At 48.6% G+C, this 18,816-nt stretch overlaps 1 protein-coding gene across 3 annotated transcripts in view; it reads right to left on the minus strand.

Moving 5' to 3' along the window:
• Window positions 1-18,816, minus strand: part of FMNL3 (formin like 3) — a 55,594-nt gene that overhangs the window by 14,450 nt on the left and 22,328 nt on the right. For all 3 annotated transcript variants that reach the window (XM_036252891.1, XM_036252890.1, XM_036252889.1), the window contains exons 2-5: window positions 7,815-7,898; window positions 5,771-5,851; window positions 5,438-5,514; window positions 2,285-2,368 (exon numbers count right to left, since the gene is read on the minus strand). In XM_036252891.1, the coding sequence (XP_036108784.1) occupies window positions 2,285-2,368; window positions 5,438-5,514; window positions 5,771-5,851; window positions 7,815-7,898 (326 nt within the window). The remainder of the gene's footprint in view (window positions 1-2,284; window positions 2,369-5,437; window positions 5,515-5,770; window positions 5,852-7,814; window positions 7,899-18,816) is intronic.

Genomic DNA, 18,816 nt, shown 5'->3' on the forward strand with positions numbered 1-18,816 from the left:
ACATGAAGTTTACAAAAAATGCCTTCATGCAAACTCTGTTTGGCTTTACCTTTTCCTCTCAGCCCTTCCCAAACACACACTCCCTCCCCTTCACCCCACACCCAAGCCTGCCCCAAGTCTTCCTTTTAAAACAGAGCCCAGCCCGGCTGGTGTGGCTCAGTGGGTGAGCGTTGACCCATGCACCAAGAGATCACTGGTTCGATTCCAGGTCAGGACACATGCCAGGTTGTGGGCCCGATTTCCAGTAGGGGCATGCAGGAGGTAGCCAATCGATGTTCTCTCTCATCGATGTTTCTATCTCTCTCTTTCCCTCTCCCTTCCTTTCTCTCTAAAAATCGATAAAGAAAAAAAATTTTAAAAACAGAGTCCAAGGCAGCCATGTACACTACAATCCTGAGGTCCCAGTATATTTTGGTTTAGCTGGGATTTGTTTACTTTTCAAACCAGATAGGCTTATTAGGAAAAATGATCTACATCTTTTTACTTTAAAAGTTCTGAACTTTTAAAAAAAACACTTCAGCAAATGTTTTTCATTTCTTTTTATAAAGAGTAGTATGTATGTATGTATGTATTTATTTATTTTTCTTATTTTTTTATCCTTACCCGAGGACATTTTTCGATATTTTGTCCAGATAGTGGGGGGGGGTGGGGGAGAGAGAGAGAAACATCGATGTGAAAGGGGCACATCCATTAGTTGCCACCCGCACGACCCAACCAGGGCTGAGGACAAACTGCAACTGAGGTACATGCCCCTAGCAGGAACCGAACCCGGGTCTCTCTGGACCGCAGGGCAACGCTCTAACCGCTGAGCCAAACTGGCCAGGGCTAAAGAGTGATTTTTTAAAAGATAGGAGACTCTTGCCCTGGCCGGTTTGGCTCAACGGTTAGAGCGACGGCCTGTGGTCCAGAGAGACCCAGGTTCGGTTCCCGCTAAGGGCACGTATCTCAGTTGCAGTTTGTTCCCGGCCCTGGTTGGGTCGTGTGGGTGACAGCCACTCGAAGTGTACCTTTCATGTCAATGTTTCTCTCTTTCTCTCTCTTCCTCTCTCTCCCTCCCACTCTGTGAACAAAAAATGAAAAAAAAAAATGTCCTCGGGTGAGGATAAAAAAAAAAGATAGGAGACTCTTGAGGCACAGCGTCTGCAGGGATGAAAATGGAAGTGGGCTGCCCCTGGCTTTAACGGGGGATGACCTGGAAAAGGGGACAGAGGCCAAACCTAGGAGAGGCATTATTTAAAAACCCTATGGAGATGAGACTGAAGACCTGCTGGCCAAAGGAGAACAGCCAGAGGGGCAAGAACAGTAGGAAGAAAAGTAAAAGTGGAGGCTAGGGCTGAATCCCGGGACCAGGGAATTCCCCAGGTCGTGGGACTTCCAGGGCTAAAACTAGGGAAAGTCATAGGTAAACTGGGCCAGTTGGTTACCCTGGGGCTGACTTGAGACTTGAGTATACGTTTGAATGTGTTAGTCCTCTAATAAATGATCACTATAATCCCTCTTTCCATATACTGTATTCAGGTAATTATGGTAGGGTACACCACCTTGAATATTTACAATTAGTAAAGTAGCTGCCACAGTATAGACTTATGTTCCAAATACTGCAAAGTGCTTTACACACATCATCATCTAGTCCTAGAACCCTGGACCATGGATCCCTTCTGATATGAGACACACACTGGCCTGAGGTCAGATGGATGGTAAACAACAGAGACCAACACCCAGCTCTGTCTTACTTGAAAACCCCTTGGTCCTTCCTCTGCCCCACACTATCTTTGCATCCGCACTAATTCTCTTCTGGCTGCCTGTAAGTTCCCAACTTGCTTGAAAAAGGCTCCTAAATGCCTCATTTTCTGTCTGGATCAAAGGTCATGCTCACTGTTCCTGAGGTGACCTGGAGTAACCCTCTCATAACTGGAGACCCAAAGAAGCTTATTAAAGACTCTACTTTATAAAAGCAAATGACCCCCAACAGGGCATCTCTCCCAGAAGCCAAGACATGCTCCCAGCCTGGAGTCTGGCTCCTTTGGGTTCTGAGGCTGAGCTCCCTTTCCACATCTCTCTCCTCCCCTCCTGCACCCCCAAATGCACCCTCTCCTCCAGTCACCTAGCAGTCTTTACTTGGCTGCCCATTTCCCCGCTGCTCTCTCACCTCCTCCCTTCTGGCCTGGGATTCTTATTACCATCTTTACTATTGCAACCTCACCTTCCTCATTAAATCAGAATGGGACTATGTCCTCTGTCCTCCCTCACAGGTCCCCAACCGCAGTCCCAGGGTGGTACTCACATGACAGAACATTGGGCAAAGGACAGGTAATCCACCAGCACATCCAGGCCTTTGTTTTCATCATTCAGAAACTCCCGCACCCACCTGCAGATAAGGAAAACATAGTAGAGGGGTCTGCGTAAGTGGAGTGAGGGGGAGGAGGGAGAGGGACCTCTGACCCAACAACACCCTCCAGGATCCCCTGAAACAGCTCCAGGCCGGGAATATTCTGAAGAGCAAAACCCATGGCAGACCCACCCATGGCCATGTCACGGGCCAAGACCCTCAAGGCCAGGAAGCCAGGAATGGGAAATGTATAGGCTTTCCGATACCACACCAGCCATACAAGCTTTCAGGAGGCCCCTCCTCAAAGGCCAGGGCCCCAGCTCAGTCATGTCCTGTGTCCCTGGTGTCTAGCACAAAGCTGGGCACACTGTCTATGTGCAATGTTGGTTAGAAGAACTGGGGGATTATCAAAAGCATTTACTGCAGCTCTTGTGCAGAGCTGTACCTGACAAGAGATCAACAGGTCCCCCCAAATTGACCAAAGTCTCAGTCAAAAGACCAGCAGGAAGGGTCAAAGAGAGCTCTGGAACAGAAGCATATTGAGCCTAGGGGCTCTCCATCAAGTTCAAGGAAATGCGTTTTAGGAAGTAGTGAGCAAAGAGGGATATGTGGGAGTTTTGTGTTTGGCAGAACAGGAGAAGGATGGGGGAGGTCAGGAACTCAAGTAACTCCAGAATGGCTGTGACCACTCGGAGCCAGACTGAGGAGCTAGGGCCCTTCAGCTAGGGAGGCAGGAGGGTAGACAGGAGGCTCCCTAAAGACAACAGCAGACCAGGGCAGCTCCACCATTCTGTCTTCCAGCCTTTGGGGCTGAGAGATCCCTGAAAGGGAAGTGAAGCGGGAACCCTAGGAAGACTGTTATAGAACAGGTTTGTTCCAGAGCAGAAGGACATAAAGCTCTCAAGACGAAACCCTTACTGTCCTGAGTGCTCTGTTCCTGTGAAATGTCTTAGGGTCTTTAAAGGCCAGCTGTGCCCAACAGCCCTGCAGGGACACCTCCCCCACAGCTGGAAACCAGTACCATGTTTGCCAGCCACACCCCGAGCTATAGAGAAGCTGGGCTGGAGCACCAAGCCTGGCTGAGAGCTGGCAGCAGGCTCCAGCTGAGACTGACTGACACCGGAGCTGCCTGAAGTTAGCTTCCTCTCTGGGGGCCGACAGGCCTCCCGTTTCCTGTCTGTCTGCGCTCCAGCTCCCCACCCCCTTCTCATTTCCTGTCTGAGTCTACACTGCTATTTTAGGGATCTTGACACTTTGAGGAGAGGTTAAAGGGTACTTAGGCAAGGCTGAGAAACCAATACAAAGCAGGGAGAGGAGGAGCTGCAGAGGCTCTGGAATCCACTTCCCAGCTCACTGGCTCCAGGATCTGGGTCCCATTGGGCTGCCCCTGCACACCCAGCTTCCACAGGCCCTGGGCCAATCAGGCTGTGGCCAAAGCACGATTCTCCTCTCCTTACCTTTCCCTGGGCTCCTACCACTCAGGAGCACCCAGACCGTAGCCAGACAGCCTGACAGTTTTCCTGCCCAGAAATCTCAGAAGGATCCTGGTCCTCCCATAAGAGTAGAAGCCACAGTTCAGATCAAAGGAGCTCCTGAAATGCCAGACACTAAGCGTTCCCTGGGAACCAAAGACCAGGTCCAGACCTCTTACTTGTGTGCAATTGCCAACAGGCCCCAGGCTTGGGAACCATACTGCTCTTGCACCACTTCCTGGCCAGTAGCCAGAGGGGCAGGCACCAGGTAGAAGGGGAGGGCAGAAGGAACTGTTACATACTGCTCTGTGGAAAAAGAGACCCTATCATCATGCAGCAAGATTTGATAAGGGCCTGAGAGGGAGAGAAGGAAGGAGGGAGGGAAAGCCCTGTGGGGGAGTGCAGGGTGGTAGGTGGTCCGAGCTGCCATCGGTCTTTCTCTTGCTGTCACATACAGGACAGCTGAGGAGGCTCTGCCAGTTTTTCCTTCTCTGAGGAGTCACTAAATAAAGGTGGAAGCTTCATTATATGTTTCCTAGTGGGTGGGCTTTAAATGTCTGGTTCAAAGATAAGATGGAAGCCAGCTTTGGCCACTGAGCACAGCTGCTGAGGCCAGGAACGACCGGTCCCTTTCCTGCTCTCTCCTGGGCCACTTCCTCGGTGACTGCTGCAGCAGCTGGCTACACACAGGTCGCCTCTACACGAGCCCTGGCAGGCTCAGCCTGGGGGTAGACTAGTAGGCGGCTGCTGTGAACAGGAGGGGAAGGCAGATGATGTCATTTGGCTCTTTTCTCAGGAAGCCCAGGACCCTGGGGCTGGCACCTACCCAATGACCCTCACCCCCACCCTCAGCTAGATTTCTCACTCACGTAAGTTCTCAACACTCATGCCAGGCCCCTTGGTCAGGATTGTAGCCCTGCCTGCTGTTGTCTATTAGGTGTCCCTCTTTGTCCTTTGTGCTCTCCCTCTCTCTCACTTTCACTATCTATACTCTGGCTGGTTATGGTTTTATAAAACTGAGACCACTACCATCTTTCACTGTACCTCACGAATTAGCTCTCCGCCTGTTCAGCAAGTCCTGGTTCCCCATCAGAGCCTCACACAGTTCCCAGGGGCCCTGTCAATGGGTTGGTAGGACCAGGGTCTGTTAATACAGAAGACATTCAGCTCCTGGACCCCAACTAACTTAGATCTTCTTTCCTGGTACTTCAGAAACTTCTGCTCATTTCAAAATTGTCTTAAAATTAAGCAAATAGTCTGGGCACAATAGTCCAGGAACGCAGTCTCAGCTACCCAATGCAATACTCCCCCACTCCCAGCCTTCTCAGGGCATTCCTTGGCCCAGCTCCAGGCCACAGGCAGACTCCAGCCTCAGCTGCTAAGGGAATATCTTCCACACAAAGTCACAGGCTGAAGACCCAAGGACAGGCCCCAAGCTTGCCAGCAGCATCTAGTCAGCAGCTGGCAGAACTGAGGAGAAAAGCCAGAAAGGAACAATCTGAAGCTCTAGGGAACCAGAGCCATTCAAGGGGCAACTCTGCCTCTTGGCAGAGGGATAAACAGGCAAACTACCCTCAGAGGACACCAGGTCCTGAGTGACTAGGTAAAGAGGCTCTAATGACCAAATATGACTCACCCAATGTGGTTGGTACGAAGCGAGATCTCCAGCTCCCTCAGCACTTTGGTTGACTCCTGTACTCTCCTCCTGAACTTCTGTAAACATGAAATTTTCTGTCACTGATCAATACACCTTCACAGTACAAACAAAAGGGGTAGAAAAGCAAAGGGCAGTTAAAGGCATTCCCTACATCATTAGCCAGCCACTCCAGGCCCATGGCCTCAGAACCCGGAAACCTAACTCCCATTGCTTAGAAGCACATGACCCACCCTAAGTCAAAGGGTTTGACCCCCCAAACCCCACAGGACTATAAAGGGCAGCAAGATGGGGCCTCCCTGCCTTGAACTTCACCTTCCGAGTTACACTGGGGTCCAAGAAGCTCTGGAGTTTCTGGATATAAGTGTGGGGAGGGTTCTTCACCTGGAATCGTTCCTGTAAGGGAAACATGTGTGTGTGTACAGAGTTTGGAGTCCTGAGGAGATGTGAGGAAGGAGAGTACCCATCGTGTGCGATGTGAGGGGACCCAGCCTCCTAAAGCTGTCACCTGACTCTTAACGTCACCCAAACCCCAAACCGTAAGTTTCCTCCCATGGCTTATCCTCCGGCGCTTCCCCTCTGTTGTCATCTTCCCCCAACTCCAATGAGTGCTCCTGAGCCTAGATTTTTCTATGTCAAAATTATTCTAAGAGCCTGCTGCTTGTTGAAAAGATGCGGAGATTGTAGAGCTCTGAACAGTACCCAAAATGAAGATACAATTGGGAAATGTTGTTCACTGCCTGGCCAACTGACGGATGGGGGTAGGAAGGCCAAGGGGAGGGGAACTGGCCTTGCTGAGTCCAACTTTCTCAGTGCTGAAGCTGGAAGTTGGGACTGGACTGGTTTTGCAGCATTAACAAAGTTCAGGGCTACAAACACACTTTCTACTGCTTGCCAGGCTCCAGGCCCCAACAATCCAAAGCAACCTCAATGCTGAAGCCTGTTTTCAGCAAGGTCAGCCCTCAATCTCCTTCCACACAGGGCATGGGACCATGTCCTTCCCATTTTGGCCCAACCCCCTCATCTGATCCAAGGGGAAATTCGGGAAAAACTCTTAGGTAGTCTGGTCCTATAAGAGCCTTTACAACTGAGATCTCTGAAGAATTGGGGATAAGGTGGGGCAAAAAGAGTCCAGGACCTATAAATAAGAAAGAAAAAAAGAAAGATTTGAGAATTAGCTGAAATTATGTGACCTAGAAAAGACTGAGAGATTATCAGTGAAAGAAACTCAGTACCAAAGGGCTGCTGTTCAAACCTCCAACAAGTGCCTACCATGCTCACCAACTCCTCTCAATGCAGAACACAAGGCAATGGGCCTTCACTAGAGAGGGGAGGACATAGACTAGGCTGTCTGAGGCCTAATCCCACCTCAGGTCAAGCAGAGGACCCTAATGGTCAGCAAACATTTAGCTGCCTGAGCCCTGGCTCCATCACCTACCAGGGTTCTTCATCTATAAAATGTAACAGTCCCTTCCTCACAGGACTTTGTGAGGATTGAGATATTTCAGTACATATAAAGTGCTTGGTCCAAATAAGCACTCAATAAATGTTAGCTATTATGATTTTGTTCAATGCTTGAAAGGAAACAATAAATTTGTTCATGTAAGTCTCCATGGCAAAGCGCTGAGCAAACACACTGCCTAAGCTGTGCCAGGTGCTTCCACACCTCCCAAGAAGTAAGGAAGAAGCCAGTGCTGCTGGCCCTGAAGAGAGGCATTTCTGAGTTCACAGACTCGTGACTTTGATCTTCAAATGTCTGCAGGGTAAAGAGCCAGGCCATAGGTGTTAGTTCTTGGTTCTGAGCTAAGTAATAAGCTCCACATTCTCTTCCAGCTCTAAACACTATTCATGTAGCGAGAGCTTCCAATCCTCATGTTCTGAGATTTAGGAACAAGAGACTAGGGGACTGGGGCTTCTCATTCATAGAAGCCTATGAATAATGAGAAAACCCCTGCTCTTTGCCAGGTCTGGGGCAGAGGGAGAGAGAAATGGTCCTTTGGATTATTACTCTGCTAGGCACAGCACTTACCAGGGGAGAGGCAGAAACAGGTTCTGCTGGGAAACAACCAAATTCCTCCACAGCTGACCCTACACCCCAGACCTATACAAACCTCATTCAGGCTACTGCTCACTGGGAAGAAATCAAGACAGCTCTTTATGGGAGCTAGAGGGGAACTCAGCCTCTAGCCCAGTCTCTGTTAGGTCAGTCCTCTTAGAACAAGAAGTGAGCATGGACTGAGGTGGAGTACAGGCCAGGCTTCCTCAAGGTACTCCAGGGCTGCAGTCCATGCCTTCATCCTGCTGCCTTGTCCCGCCCAAGACACACCCCCACCTCCTGGCCCTGCCCAGAACCCTGTACCTGGTCACAGATCAGATCCCACTTCTTCTCATTGTCATACTGCCGCAGGAGCCGGGCCTTGTCAGGGGGCAGGTTCATGGAGCTCTGAGGAAGAGAACCTAAGTCAATGGGGCTGAACACTCCCCCCAGCTGGAGGAGAGACAAGCTAGACTACAAGTACCTTTACCTCCTGGACCCTCAGTTCACCCTGACATGCGATTGCTTATTAGGAAGGCTCAGGGAGGTGGGACAGACCTTCTGACTCACCTTCATATTTAGTTGTTTAGTTAAACAATGTTTTCTAAACCATAGGTCATGGAATCAATTTAGTGTGTCAAGACTATCTTTATTTTAAATGAAAATGAACAGATTAAAATAGAATAGGATAGCTACCATAATCCATTACAAGTAGAAAGTATAAATAATGAGGCTTTCATAAACCTTTTTTTTTTACAGTTTACATATATACATGCACACACATACACATAGGTCATGCCGTAAAATGTGTTTCTTTATATGGGACAGGTAAAAAACATTGAAAAGTCACCAGTTTAAAGCAGAAACTTTCAATCAGCTTTTCCCCATGGCCTGAGAGATGGGTGGTCTTCCTGCACCACGTATACCCATGGGCTAATCCTCAGCCAACCACAGCCCGTGTAGATGCTACAACTCTACCCCGTTGCCCCATATCAGGATACAATTGAATGAAGGATATTCGCATAAAGATAACTGCTCACAATATTTTTAAGAAATAACTTACAAAACTTTAGTACTTAATTAGTAGCAAATTACTTATGACACACACACATCTCCCAATTAATTAAGACACACTAAAATGTCCTGACCCCCTTTTTTTTTTATCCTCACCTGAGGACATTTTTCCATTTTTTGTTCAGATAGAGTGGGAGGGAGGGAGGGAAAGAGAGAGAGAGAGAGAGAGAGAGAGAGAGAGAGAGAGAGAGAGAAACATCGACGTGAAAGGGATACATCAAGTGGTTGCCACCCACACGATCCAGCCAGGGCTGGGGAAAAACTGCAACCAAGGCAGGTGCCCTTAGCGGGAACCGAACCCAGGTCTCTCTGGACCGCGGGTTGACGCTCTAACTGCTGAGCCAAACCGGCCAGGGCCTGACCCCTTCTTGAGACACTCTAATCTAGAATATAGACGATATAGACCAAGCGGCATTTATTTTGTTCACTATTTGCTGAATGAGTAAACACATAAAAGTGAGTGAGTGAAGCCCAAGGCATCCATGCATGACCTGGCCGCATGCAGGCCAAGCAGCCTTTATCCCTGTCCAGCCAAGCCTTTCTGTTAACCAGTCTGGCTGCCTTTGTTCTAGGTCATAGCCCTTGCCTCTAAGGCAGATCACTGCAACTGCCCACCCCCTACTCTCGAATCAAATACAATATCCTGCCCTGGCCGGTTTGGCTCAGCGGTTAGAGCGTCGGCCTGCGGTCCCGAGAGACCCGGGTTCGGTTCCCACTAAGGGCACGTACCTTGGTTGCAGTTTGTCCCCGGCCCTGGTCGGTTGTGCGGGTGGCAGCCACTCGATGTGTTACTTTCACATCGATGTTTCTCTCTCTCTCTCTGTTCCTCTCTCTCCCTCCCACTCTACCTGAACAGAAAATGGAAAAATGTCCCCGGGTGAGGATAAACAAAACAAAAATACAATACCCTATCTGAAGCATCATAGCTGTCTGATAACCCGCATAACTTCCTACAAATCCAGCCTCTTCCCCAGCACACTGCAGGCCCTTCCTCTCGTCTTTTTCTCCTTTACCAACTGCTTCAAGTTCAGCTCTCACTTTCTGGTAATCCAAGCATTACCACCTAGTTCATCTCTGCCCTCTCCTTGACATCCTCATCCCTAGAGACATGAATTGTGTGCACCAAGGAGTCACACAGGCCCTGCATTACTCCAGAAGAAGCAGGAGTATCCCGAAAGTGGGCCCTCCATTTCCTAGGAAACTGAAAGAAAATCCTTAAACATTTATTTCTACCACACATATCTAATATGTACTTATCTACACACATACTATTAAACCAGCTATATGCTCATCTATCCCCCAAAGGACTGTCTGTCCATATGGCTCCAAAACCCATTAATATCTAATATTGTGTTAGGCAACTGGTGCAGAGTGAGTTGATGGTAAACATATGGTTAAGACATCCCAGCCTGAGCTATGGACCCAGATCCTGGCTGGAAACAGGGTCACTATGGCTCAAAAAAGGAAGTAGTATTGGGTTCTCTGGTCAGCATTTAGAAATGGTAGAATTTAGGGCTATAGAAGTGGGGCAGGTGAGGGAAAAAAAGAATGGGAAGACATCACCACATCACACTTCTCTCCCATGGTTTCTGCTGCCCCAGGAATCTGCCTGAGCCCCCCACCCCCCCAACCGGGAGAGAGGGGCCAACAGAATCCCCCCCACTGCCGATGTAGTATGAATGGCTGGTGTGGGGGTACAAACACAACCCTGAATGTTCTCTCCAGAACTACTTTGCTAAAGGCCGATCTCGGCATGTCTATGTGGATAGCAGGACAAGGACAGAAGTCCACAACAAGGACCCAAAGGTCAAGGTGGGCCCAAAGCAAGTCTCCTGCCTAACCAGGGCCAGGCTGCTGCAGCTGAACTCAAGTGAGATCGGAGCAGAAACTGTCCTCGGGCCTGGTTCTGGCTCTGTATATATCCTATACACATCATTGTCACCTACCCTTTTATCCCAAGTGTGTGTCATGAATATAGTTTTCCACTGTCTTCCCTAGAAGAAAGTCACTGGGGAGGGAGTGAGGGAGCCTGGCACTACTCTGCCAGACATCATATCCTGTCTACACCAACTTCGCCCCTCAGCCAACACTGCTAGCTGCTGCGACTTTGCACTTCCCCACCAGGTGAACTGGTATCCCTGGAGCTTCAAATACAGAGCAAAGTCATCCCCTTTGGGAACCCTAGCCTGAGGACACAGAAGAGGCAGATCAGGCACCTGGCTAACTTTAGATGCTCAGAAGAGATGAACCCTTGGAGTATGGAAACAGGTGGCAGAAGCATGAATCAGCTCTGACCATAGGCCACACCCTGCACTCCAGAGCTTTGTGTGGGCTCTCCAGACCCTGCTGCCAGCCTTCTCTGCTTCTCTGGGCAGAAGCGTGATGGGGAAGAAAGCCACCAGCACTCTCACAAGAAATTGGTTACTGGCTGTGGGGTGGGAGCCACTCGCCAAGGGCCCAGCCAGAGCAATTCTCCCCTGCCAGACAAGGGCATCGGGCTTCTGCATCCACCTGACAGTGTGCGTGACTCTAGCAGGGCTCCAATGACCTGAGGAGGTTACTCTGCCCTGAGGAAGGGCAACTTCCTGAATTCTGGGGATAGCCAGGGAGTAAGCCTGACGAGGTTCCGGTCTCAGTCAAAGGTTTGTTTCCTTGACATTCAGCAATTCCACAGGGACCGTAGGCTCTCGGAAGTCAGAGGCCAGGCTAAATCTTTGCTACCTCCTCATGGAGACCCTTGCTGAACAGGAAGGAGGTTCACTGTTTGGAGTGGAGGGCACTGTATATGGAGTCAGCACAAAGCAACTTTGGGCTCTTCAGAGCTGCTGAACCTCAGTGAGCTCATCCATAAAACGGAGATAATCTTGCTGCTTCCCAGGTTTTATGAGGATTAAGTGATAAACATTTTATGTCTGTATTTGTCTGGAACACTGTGGGTGTCCAAAATAGTGCCCTTCCCCTTCCTCCTGTGTAATGTGGTGACATCCCAAGGACCTATCCTCTTGTTTCTGCATTGTCTCTCTCTCTCTCTCTCTCTCTCTCTCTCTCTCTCTCTGTCCCTCCTTCAGCAACAGCTTCTCAACACTGTGAAGACAGAGCAATCCTTTACCCACCTTTTGATCCCTCCCTCTTTCCTCTACGACCAGGATGCAATGAAATACCACCATCCTTGAGGATGGATGGTGAGACCCCAGGGAGTTGAGAAAAGGGTAAGACGAACTCAAACTGAAAGCAATTCTGGGACTGAGTCCTAAAGCAGAGGGAATCAGCAAGAAGTCTAATAATAAAAACTTATAATGGGAAGAAGCAGAAAGAGGTGGTTCTGATGCTTCTTCTATAAGGCTACTCTGGTTTGCTGCCAGTCTGAGGCCAGGCAGAGTGCCCTGCTCGGTGGCCAACCCCCTCCTGAGCTCTGTGGGAGCAAGGTTTCTTTACTCCCCACCTGACCCTGTCACCGAAGAGAGGCCAAGGAGGAGGGAGGCAGCTCTAGTGGCAGTTTCCCTGTACTTTCCTTCTCTGCATGCTCCCCCACCACCACCACCAGTTAGCCCCTCCTTGTTTCCTTCCCACTGCAGGGAGGGAAATGCCAGTGGGGTTGGGGTTTCCTTCAGCTGCAGGTCCTTCGGGACTCACCCCTGCCTTGTCCGTCTCCTTGGGCTGGGCCTGGGGAAAACCCAATACACAGAAATAGAAACCACCAAAAATTCCTAGCTGTTTCTGTTGGTCTCAGTCAATCATGATAAATCTTAGGAATAAGGGCAAAAATGGCATGGCTCCTCTGAGAGGCAGGGAGCAAGATGGCTGAAACTTCTGCAAAGGGGATTCTGGAGGCTTTAAGGGAGGCAGGCAGGGGGTGTTTATTTTGAGCAAATATAGAATGTGAGCTGGTGGTTTCTTAATATTTTCCTTCTCAGAACCACCTTTCACCAAATCCTCTGTGGCTGGACACTTCCCCCAAGTGTGGTAGCCCCAGTCACCATGCTCAACCCACAGGGGTAGGAGCCCTGGGAAGCTAAATCTACAACTTCCCCAGAGACGATGTGAGGCACTCTCCTAGGCCCCACATGCTGCTGAGCCCTGGGCCACAGCTGCCACCAAGTCTTCTTGTGCTTCTGCAGACCAGCCCATTGTGCAGAGGGGCAGAGGTTATGTGGCGAGCAGGCACAACATTTGGGAATCCAGGGCAACACTGGGCACAAAGGCCCATCCCCGGCTGCCAAAAGGACAGAGTGTTAGGAGCAGCCCAGCCTGCCCTCCACGTGTCTCTACTGGTGGGTAGTAGGCACAACTGTGGCCAGCTGGGCACTACTCCCTACAGGGTGAGCCCAAGGAGGTGGGAACTACCAACTCCTACTGCCTCAGCCCCCTTGGCGGCCACAGCCAGCCCTGCCGCAGTAGCAGCTCCCAGACAATGAGAGTTATTTTCAGCCAGTGCTTTAACACAAGCCAGCTGGCCGGTGTGCAGGGTGGGAGTCCTCCTCCACCCAGCCCGCCCAGATGGCAGGCAGGCCCAGCCCATCGCCTACACTGCTGCTGACTCTGCGTCACTGTTTATCTCGTTTCAGCACAACTCCTCCTAACCTCCTCCGCCCCCCAAAACTACAATCCTTTCAAAAGGAAACCAGAAAATCTGATCAAAGGTCCAAAAGCTAAAATTAAAAGGTCCAGACATGGGAAGCACAGCAGTCCCTCCAAACACCCACACTTTTCCCCAGCCCCATGACTGGCGAGCGTAGCACAGGGGAGGAAGTGGAATGGATCGGTGGCCAGATCTCACTGCAGCCTCCATGGACCAAGGCCGAGACTAGCTTTGCTGCCAAACCAGAGGATGAAGCTCAAGACTGCTCTCCCGGCCTGCCTCTCTCCCATTCTTCTTTTCAGAGCTCAGGTTTGGAGAAGATAACTAGAGGCAGACAGCCTGGAATGAGCCTGAGACAACTGTGAAAGATTCTGGGAGAAGAACTATATCCTGTGGCTGAAAGGAAATCACAGGAACAGTTCATGACACTTGGCTGGAGGGAGAGGTACCACACCCCATGATGGAGTGAGGTGGACACTTCAGCCAGCCCCTCGCACATTGGAGAGTTCTATGAAAGGGGTGGACAGGAGCAGTCACCTCCCTGGACACTAGGCCCCAAGTTCCCCCTCCTCTGCTCTTCATCTCTCTCCATTTACCACGCTATTCACAGGAGCTCACGGGTGCAACACAACTCTAGCCACACACATTTTGCTCTAGGCCTGAGCTGTCCTATTAGATTTATGGGAAAGTTGCTGGGGTACCTCATGATAAAAGACATAAAAAAGTGGGTGCTCCATGACTTAAGTGTCTGTAGTGGCTTACATCTGGCTTTCTGTTTTTGTTTAATTGAAGCTATCACTTTGGGGACAAGCTGCCAGGGAAAGCCAGCTTTCACAGGCTTGGAGCCCTGTCTGGAGAACGTGCTTCTGTGGTCACTGATGACTCTATAACCAGAAATGACTTGCTGAGCAGTTACGAGCCAAGTCCCTGAGCAGCCTGAAAGAAAGAGATGGATTCACCAGATGTCTCAGGCTGAGCTCTGCAACTCACACCAGTGCAGTCAGATGAAGGAGAGGTCCTAGAAGGCCAGAATCAATTAAACACAGAGGTGACTTTTTCCAAATACAACTGTGCCCCTGAGGCCCCTTCTTCACTTCAAAGGACTAATCCATTGGATTCTCAGGGGACAAAGGAAGTTGGCCATGTCCCAATGCCAGCAAAGCCCTAGATCTACCTTCTGCCACACTGTCAGCCTCACACCTGACATCAGGTAACCTCAGCAAGTAACCTAGCCCCTCCCTATCCCTGGCTGAGGACACCCCCTTCTGGCTTACTTAGTCAAGAAGCACACTATCTCAAGAGAACTTGTTAGCTCTTCCCAACTGAGACCCCAGGGCCCAGCTAAAAAGCCACTGCCACAGCAACTTGATCTGTCTGCTGGCTCCCCAGCCCCTCCTCGCGGTTAGCCAGACCCACACACTCCCCAGTTACGCAGGATGGAAACTATTCTGCTGGGGGCAGCTGGCTTTGCAAAGCCAAGGAGTCTTGGGGCAGAGCCTCACATTCTCCCTGCAGCCAACCAAGGCCCTTCCTTTTCATGATATTCTGCCCTCCCGCCTAGGGAGCCCTAATAGGCAGCACTACCTCCCAGAGCACACATTTCTGGAGTTACATCCTACAAAGGGCATTTTCCTCTCTCTCCCCATTTCTCACTGAGACCCAGTACATCTCCCTCCCAGGGTCTCTCACCCATACTTTCCCTTCCATTCCCACTGTCACCACTAAAGGGACCCATACTATTCACTCCTGACCCCTGAGATAAACTTCTAGCTGCCATCCCTGTTTCTAGCAGCTCCACCCCACCCTATCTGCACATGGATGAAATTTCTGAACTTCCCAGCATATAAGATAAATTGTTTCTTCTCAGCACAACAATCTCTGACTCTTTATCATTTATATAAGAAAACCTTGGTCTGCTGTTCTTAGCATCTTAAAATGAGAAAGAGCTTCAGAGAGGTAAGATTCTCCCCAGGCTGGCCCCACCATCTCTGACCAGCCTTATCCTCTCCTGGAACAACCACTCTTGTCATAGGATTTGCTTGTAACTGATGTTTCCTCAATCTTCTGAATCCCTACCTATTTCTCCTGACTTAAAATCCAACAGCTCGGTGACTACCAACCTAAAATAATCAGCCCTTCTTCTGAGCTTCAAAGCATAATAATATGTGAAGAACATGGCAGAGACCTGCTTGTTATCCCCCAACATCTTCTCCTCATCTTCCTTAGTAATGAACCACCAATATTCACTTAGGTACTTGGTAGCCCGGAATGAATATATTTCCCATCTTGCCTGACATTCCAGTGTGGCTATGTGATCATGTAGGATGCAAACAGAAGTAGTGTGTACTTCTCAGAAATGTCATTAAAGAGAGGGGGTATACCCTTCTTTTCTCCTTTCTGCTTCCAGCTGGTTGGAATGCAGAGGTAAATAGCTGGAAACTTCAGCAGCTATTCTGGACTAAGAGATAACCCTGAAAATTGGAATTGAAAAAATGGAATTCCAGAGGAGTGAAGAAACAAGAAAGAAAATCACTGGTCACTGATACAAGTCAAATGTGTTCCATATAGTGTATTTTCACGTGTGTTGTTTCCTCTGTTTACAATTAGAACATGAACTCCTTGAGGATAGGGGTAATGTCTTATTCTTCTTTGAAGCATGTGCAAGTGCTTACTAAATAACTGATTGATCCTGCTACTACTTCTCCCACCACCAAGTCCTTTGTTCAATCTCTGGTTATTTTTACAGGGGATTATCCAGCTTTTCATCATTGTCCTGCTAGTTCTGGGCTCCCTCTTCTTTAATCTACTTTATGTCCTACAGCCCAAATCACTCTCTTTATATGCTACTTCTCCCTCAACAAACTCCTAGAGTTCTCATTCTGAGTTTCAACTCTGCCCTTCAGTTCATGCCATAAATCTAAGCCACTCACCTCCCTACTCTTTAACCAAATTCATTTTCCTATAGCCCACTAGACTACAGGCTCCTGGGCACAGAGATCACCACCAGCTTGAATACCACTATAGTAGGTGCTCAACAGAAATTGGGCAAGTTGAATTTCCCCATAATATACTCCTTTTCCTCCTGTCCCTACATTTTCTACTCCATTACACCCCAGAGAAATTATCTCCTTCCCAATTGCCAGCCATACTCCGCCTTCAATTCAAAACAGGTGAAATCCCACCTTCTCCAGCAAATCTTTCATAAGGTAGAGCGGTAAGACCTAACCTCCCCTTTGTCTCCTAATAGTGTTTCCCCACTTTGACTAACGCCTTTAAAATGTGTTCATGGAGTTGTGATTTATGACTAATGTTTCTTTACCTTTACTTGGATGTTTAATAAATCTCCTATCACAAATCTCACAGTGTGGTTAAAGCACTGAATGAGGAGCTACCACTTACCAGCTGTGTGGCCCTCGGAGAGTTATTTAATCTCTACGAGCCTCAGTTTCCTCATCTATAAAATGGAGGTAGAAATAGTACTTACTTCATAGGGTTGCTATGATGATTAAATAACATGTAAAGCATTTAAATCAGAACCTAGGTAGTAAATGTAACACATAATGCTAGCTATGTTTTTTTTAAATCCTTACCCAAGGATATGTTTTCATTGATTTCTAGAGACAGAGGAAGGGAGAGAGAAACACTGATGTTTTTCCCATACATCGCCCAACCAGGGATTGAACCTACAACCCCTTGGTGTAAGGGATGACGCTCCAACCAACCAAGCCACCCGGCCAGGGCCATATGTGTGTTTTGTTTTGTTTTTTAATTCAACATTTAGCTGGAAAACAACTATATGCCAAGCACTAAGCTAGGAGTTAGGGATATAAAAATAAATAGGGCAGAATCCCTACATTCAGGAAGTTTATATCCAGAGGGCAAGGTAGACAAGCAAACCAAGTGTAGACAGCACTTCTGTGACAGAGGTGCACACAGCACTGTGGGATCCCGAGGAGGAACATCTAATTGGACAGAAGAGTCAAGTAAGGCTTCCTGGAAGAAACACTACAGAATTTAATCTTAAACATCAAGCAAGAGGGAGTTAGGCAAAGGCAATGAAGGAGAGGGGGATGGTGATATTCTAGGTAAGGAGACAGCACTTGCAAATACGTGAAAGCACTGACCACCACAAAAAGTCCAGGAGTCTCTAAGTGATTCATGACAATAGAATGAAAGAGTATTATGAGGAAATTACAGCAGGCAGGGAATAACCAGATGACAAAGGGTCTTAGGAGCTAAGGTAAGTAGGGAGCGTAAGTAGTACAATAATGATGCTACTATCAAAACCAAAATAGTAATACTGACAATAGCTGGCATTTATTGACAGAATTGTGATAAGAACTTTATATGAATTATTATATCATTTAATTCTCACAGTAACCCTAGGAAGTTGGGTTATGATTATTCCCATTTTACAGGTGAGAAAAGGCCATGGAACTTATCAAGGGTCACAGAGCCAGTATGTGGTGGAGCTGGATTTGAACCCAGGTCTGACCCCCAAGCCTGACCTTATATCCCCACACAATGCCTCCTGTGAGACAATAAATTATATTAGCCCCCCTCTGCACCTTTTCAAATTGTACACTTCCTTTCGGACCAGTACAATCAACTTTCCTCATGAAACCTCTCCCAAATAACCCAGACCTCGCACACTCCTTCCTCTGAACTTCAGTGAGGTTTACTGCCCTTCCCTTCTGTTAACAATTGTATTCAATCATTCCTCCAACACTAGCGTCTTTGATTTATCACATGCTGTGCCACCTAGAAGACCTGTTTTGGCATGTTGTAACTTGTATATTTACAAAGAAAAGGGAAAACTACAGCTTATACACATCTGCTCTGGGTCAGGCATCGTGCTAGATCCTTTAGGTACAAGACTGCATGGAAGATGCACTCCTCTCTCACATAGCTATTCACATTTCACGGTCTGTCTTATTTCCTGAACTAGACTGTAAACTCTGTGAAGGCATGCACTTTGCCTTGAGCACATCTGTTCCTAGACAAGGATGTCTGGCACACAGCAGAAGCTAATAGATACTGTGGCTATTCACAGAGACAGCAGAGGCCGGCTGGGGGCAGCACTCCATCTCACCCAGTGCACCAGCTACACACCCAGTCTGGTGTTCCAGGAGTCTCATAAGTCAAGGAGCTTATTATCAAACCATAAAATTTAATGACTCCCTTCCTACTTCCATACTACATGTGGGAGGGGCATGACTCCTGCTTTATGGAAGGGTAAACTGAGGCCCAGCATGGGCACACATCTATCACAATTCATATCAGCTGGGGAGAGGCACTACAAGTCCTGTCTCCCTTTGCCTTTTCAATTGTTCTCAAATGGGGGTCCATCCTCAGCCTCAGCTCTCCTGTCCTCTTTGGGGAGGACTCAAAATGACCCCATTCTGCTCTTCATCCATGAGCCATCCTCCCAACATTGCCCCCCCCCCCACCTTTAAGGCCAGGGCTTGACAATAGAGGTTATTGCTGCCCACACCCCAACTCGATCTTTGAGTGCCCCAGCTTTTTTACATTTCATCTAATTATTCAGCTAGCAAAAACCACCTCTTTGGAGTTAGCCTTCTGAGAATCCCCCCCTCATGACCCAAAGACACCCCAAATCTTCTCTGCTTCTCACATCTGGAGTCCTAAATGCCATATTCACTCAGGGCCATA

Source organism: Molossus molossus, unplaced genomic scaffold (genome assembly GCF_014108415.1).
Source record: "Molossus molossus isolate mMolMol1 unplaced genomic scaffold, mMolMol1.p scaffold_m16_p_10, whole genome shotgun sequence".
Taxonomy (NCBI): Eukaryota; Metazoa; Chordata; class Mammalia; order Chiroptera; family Molossidae; genus Molossus; species Molossus molossus.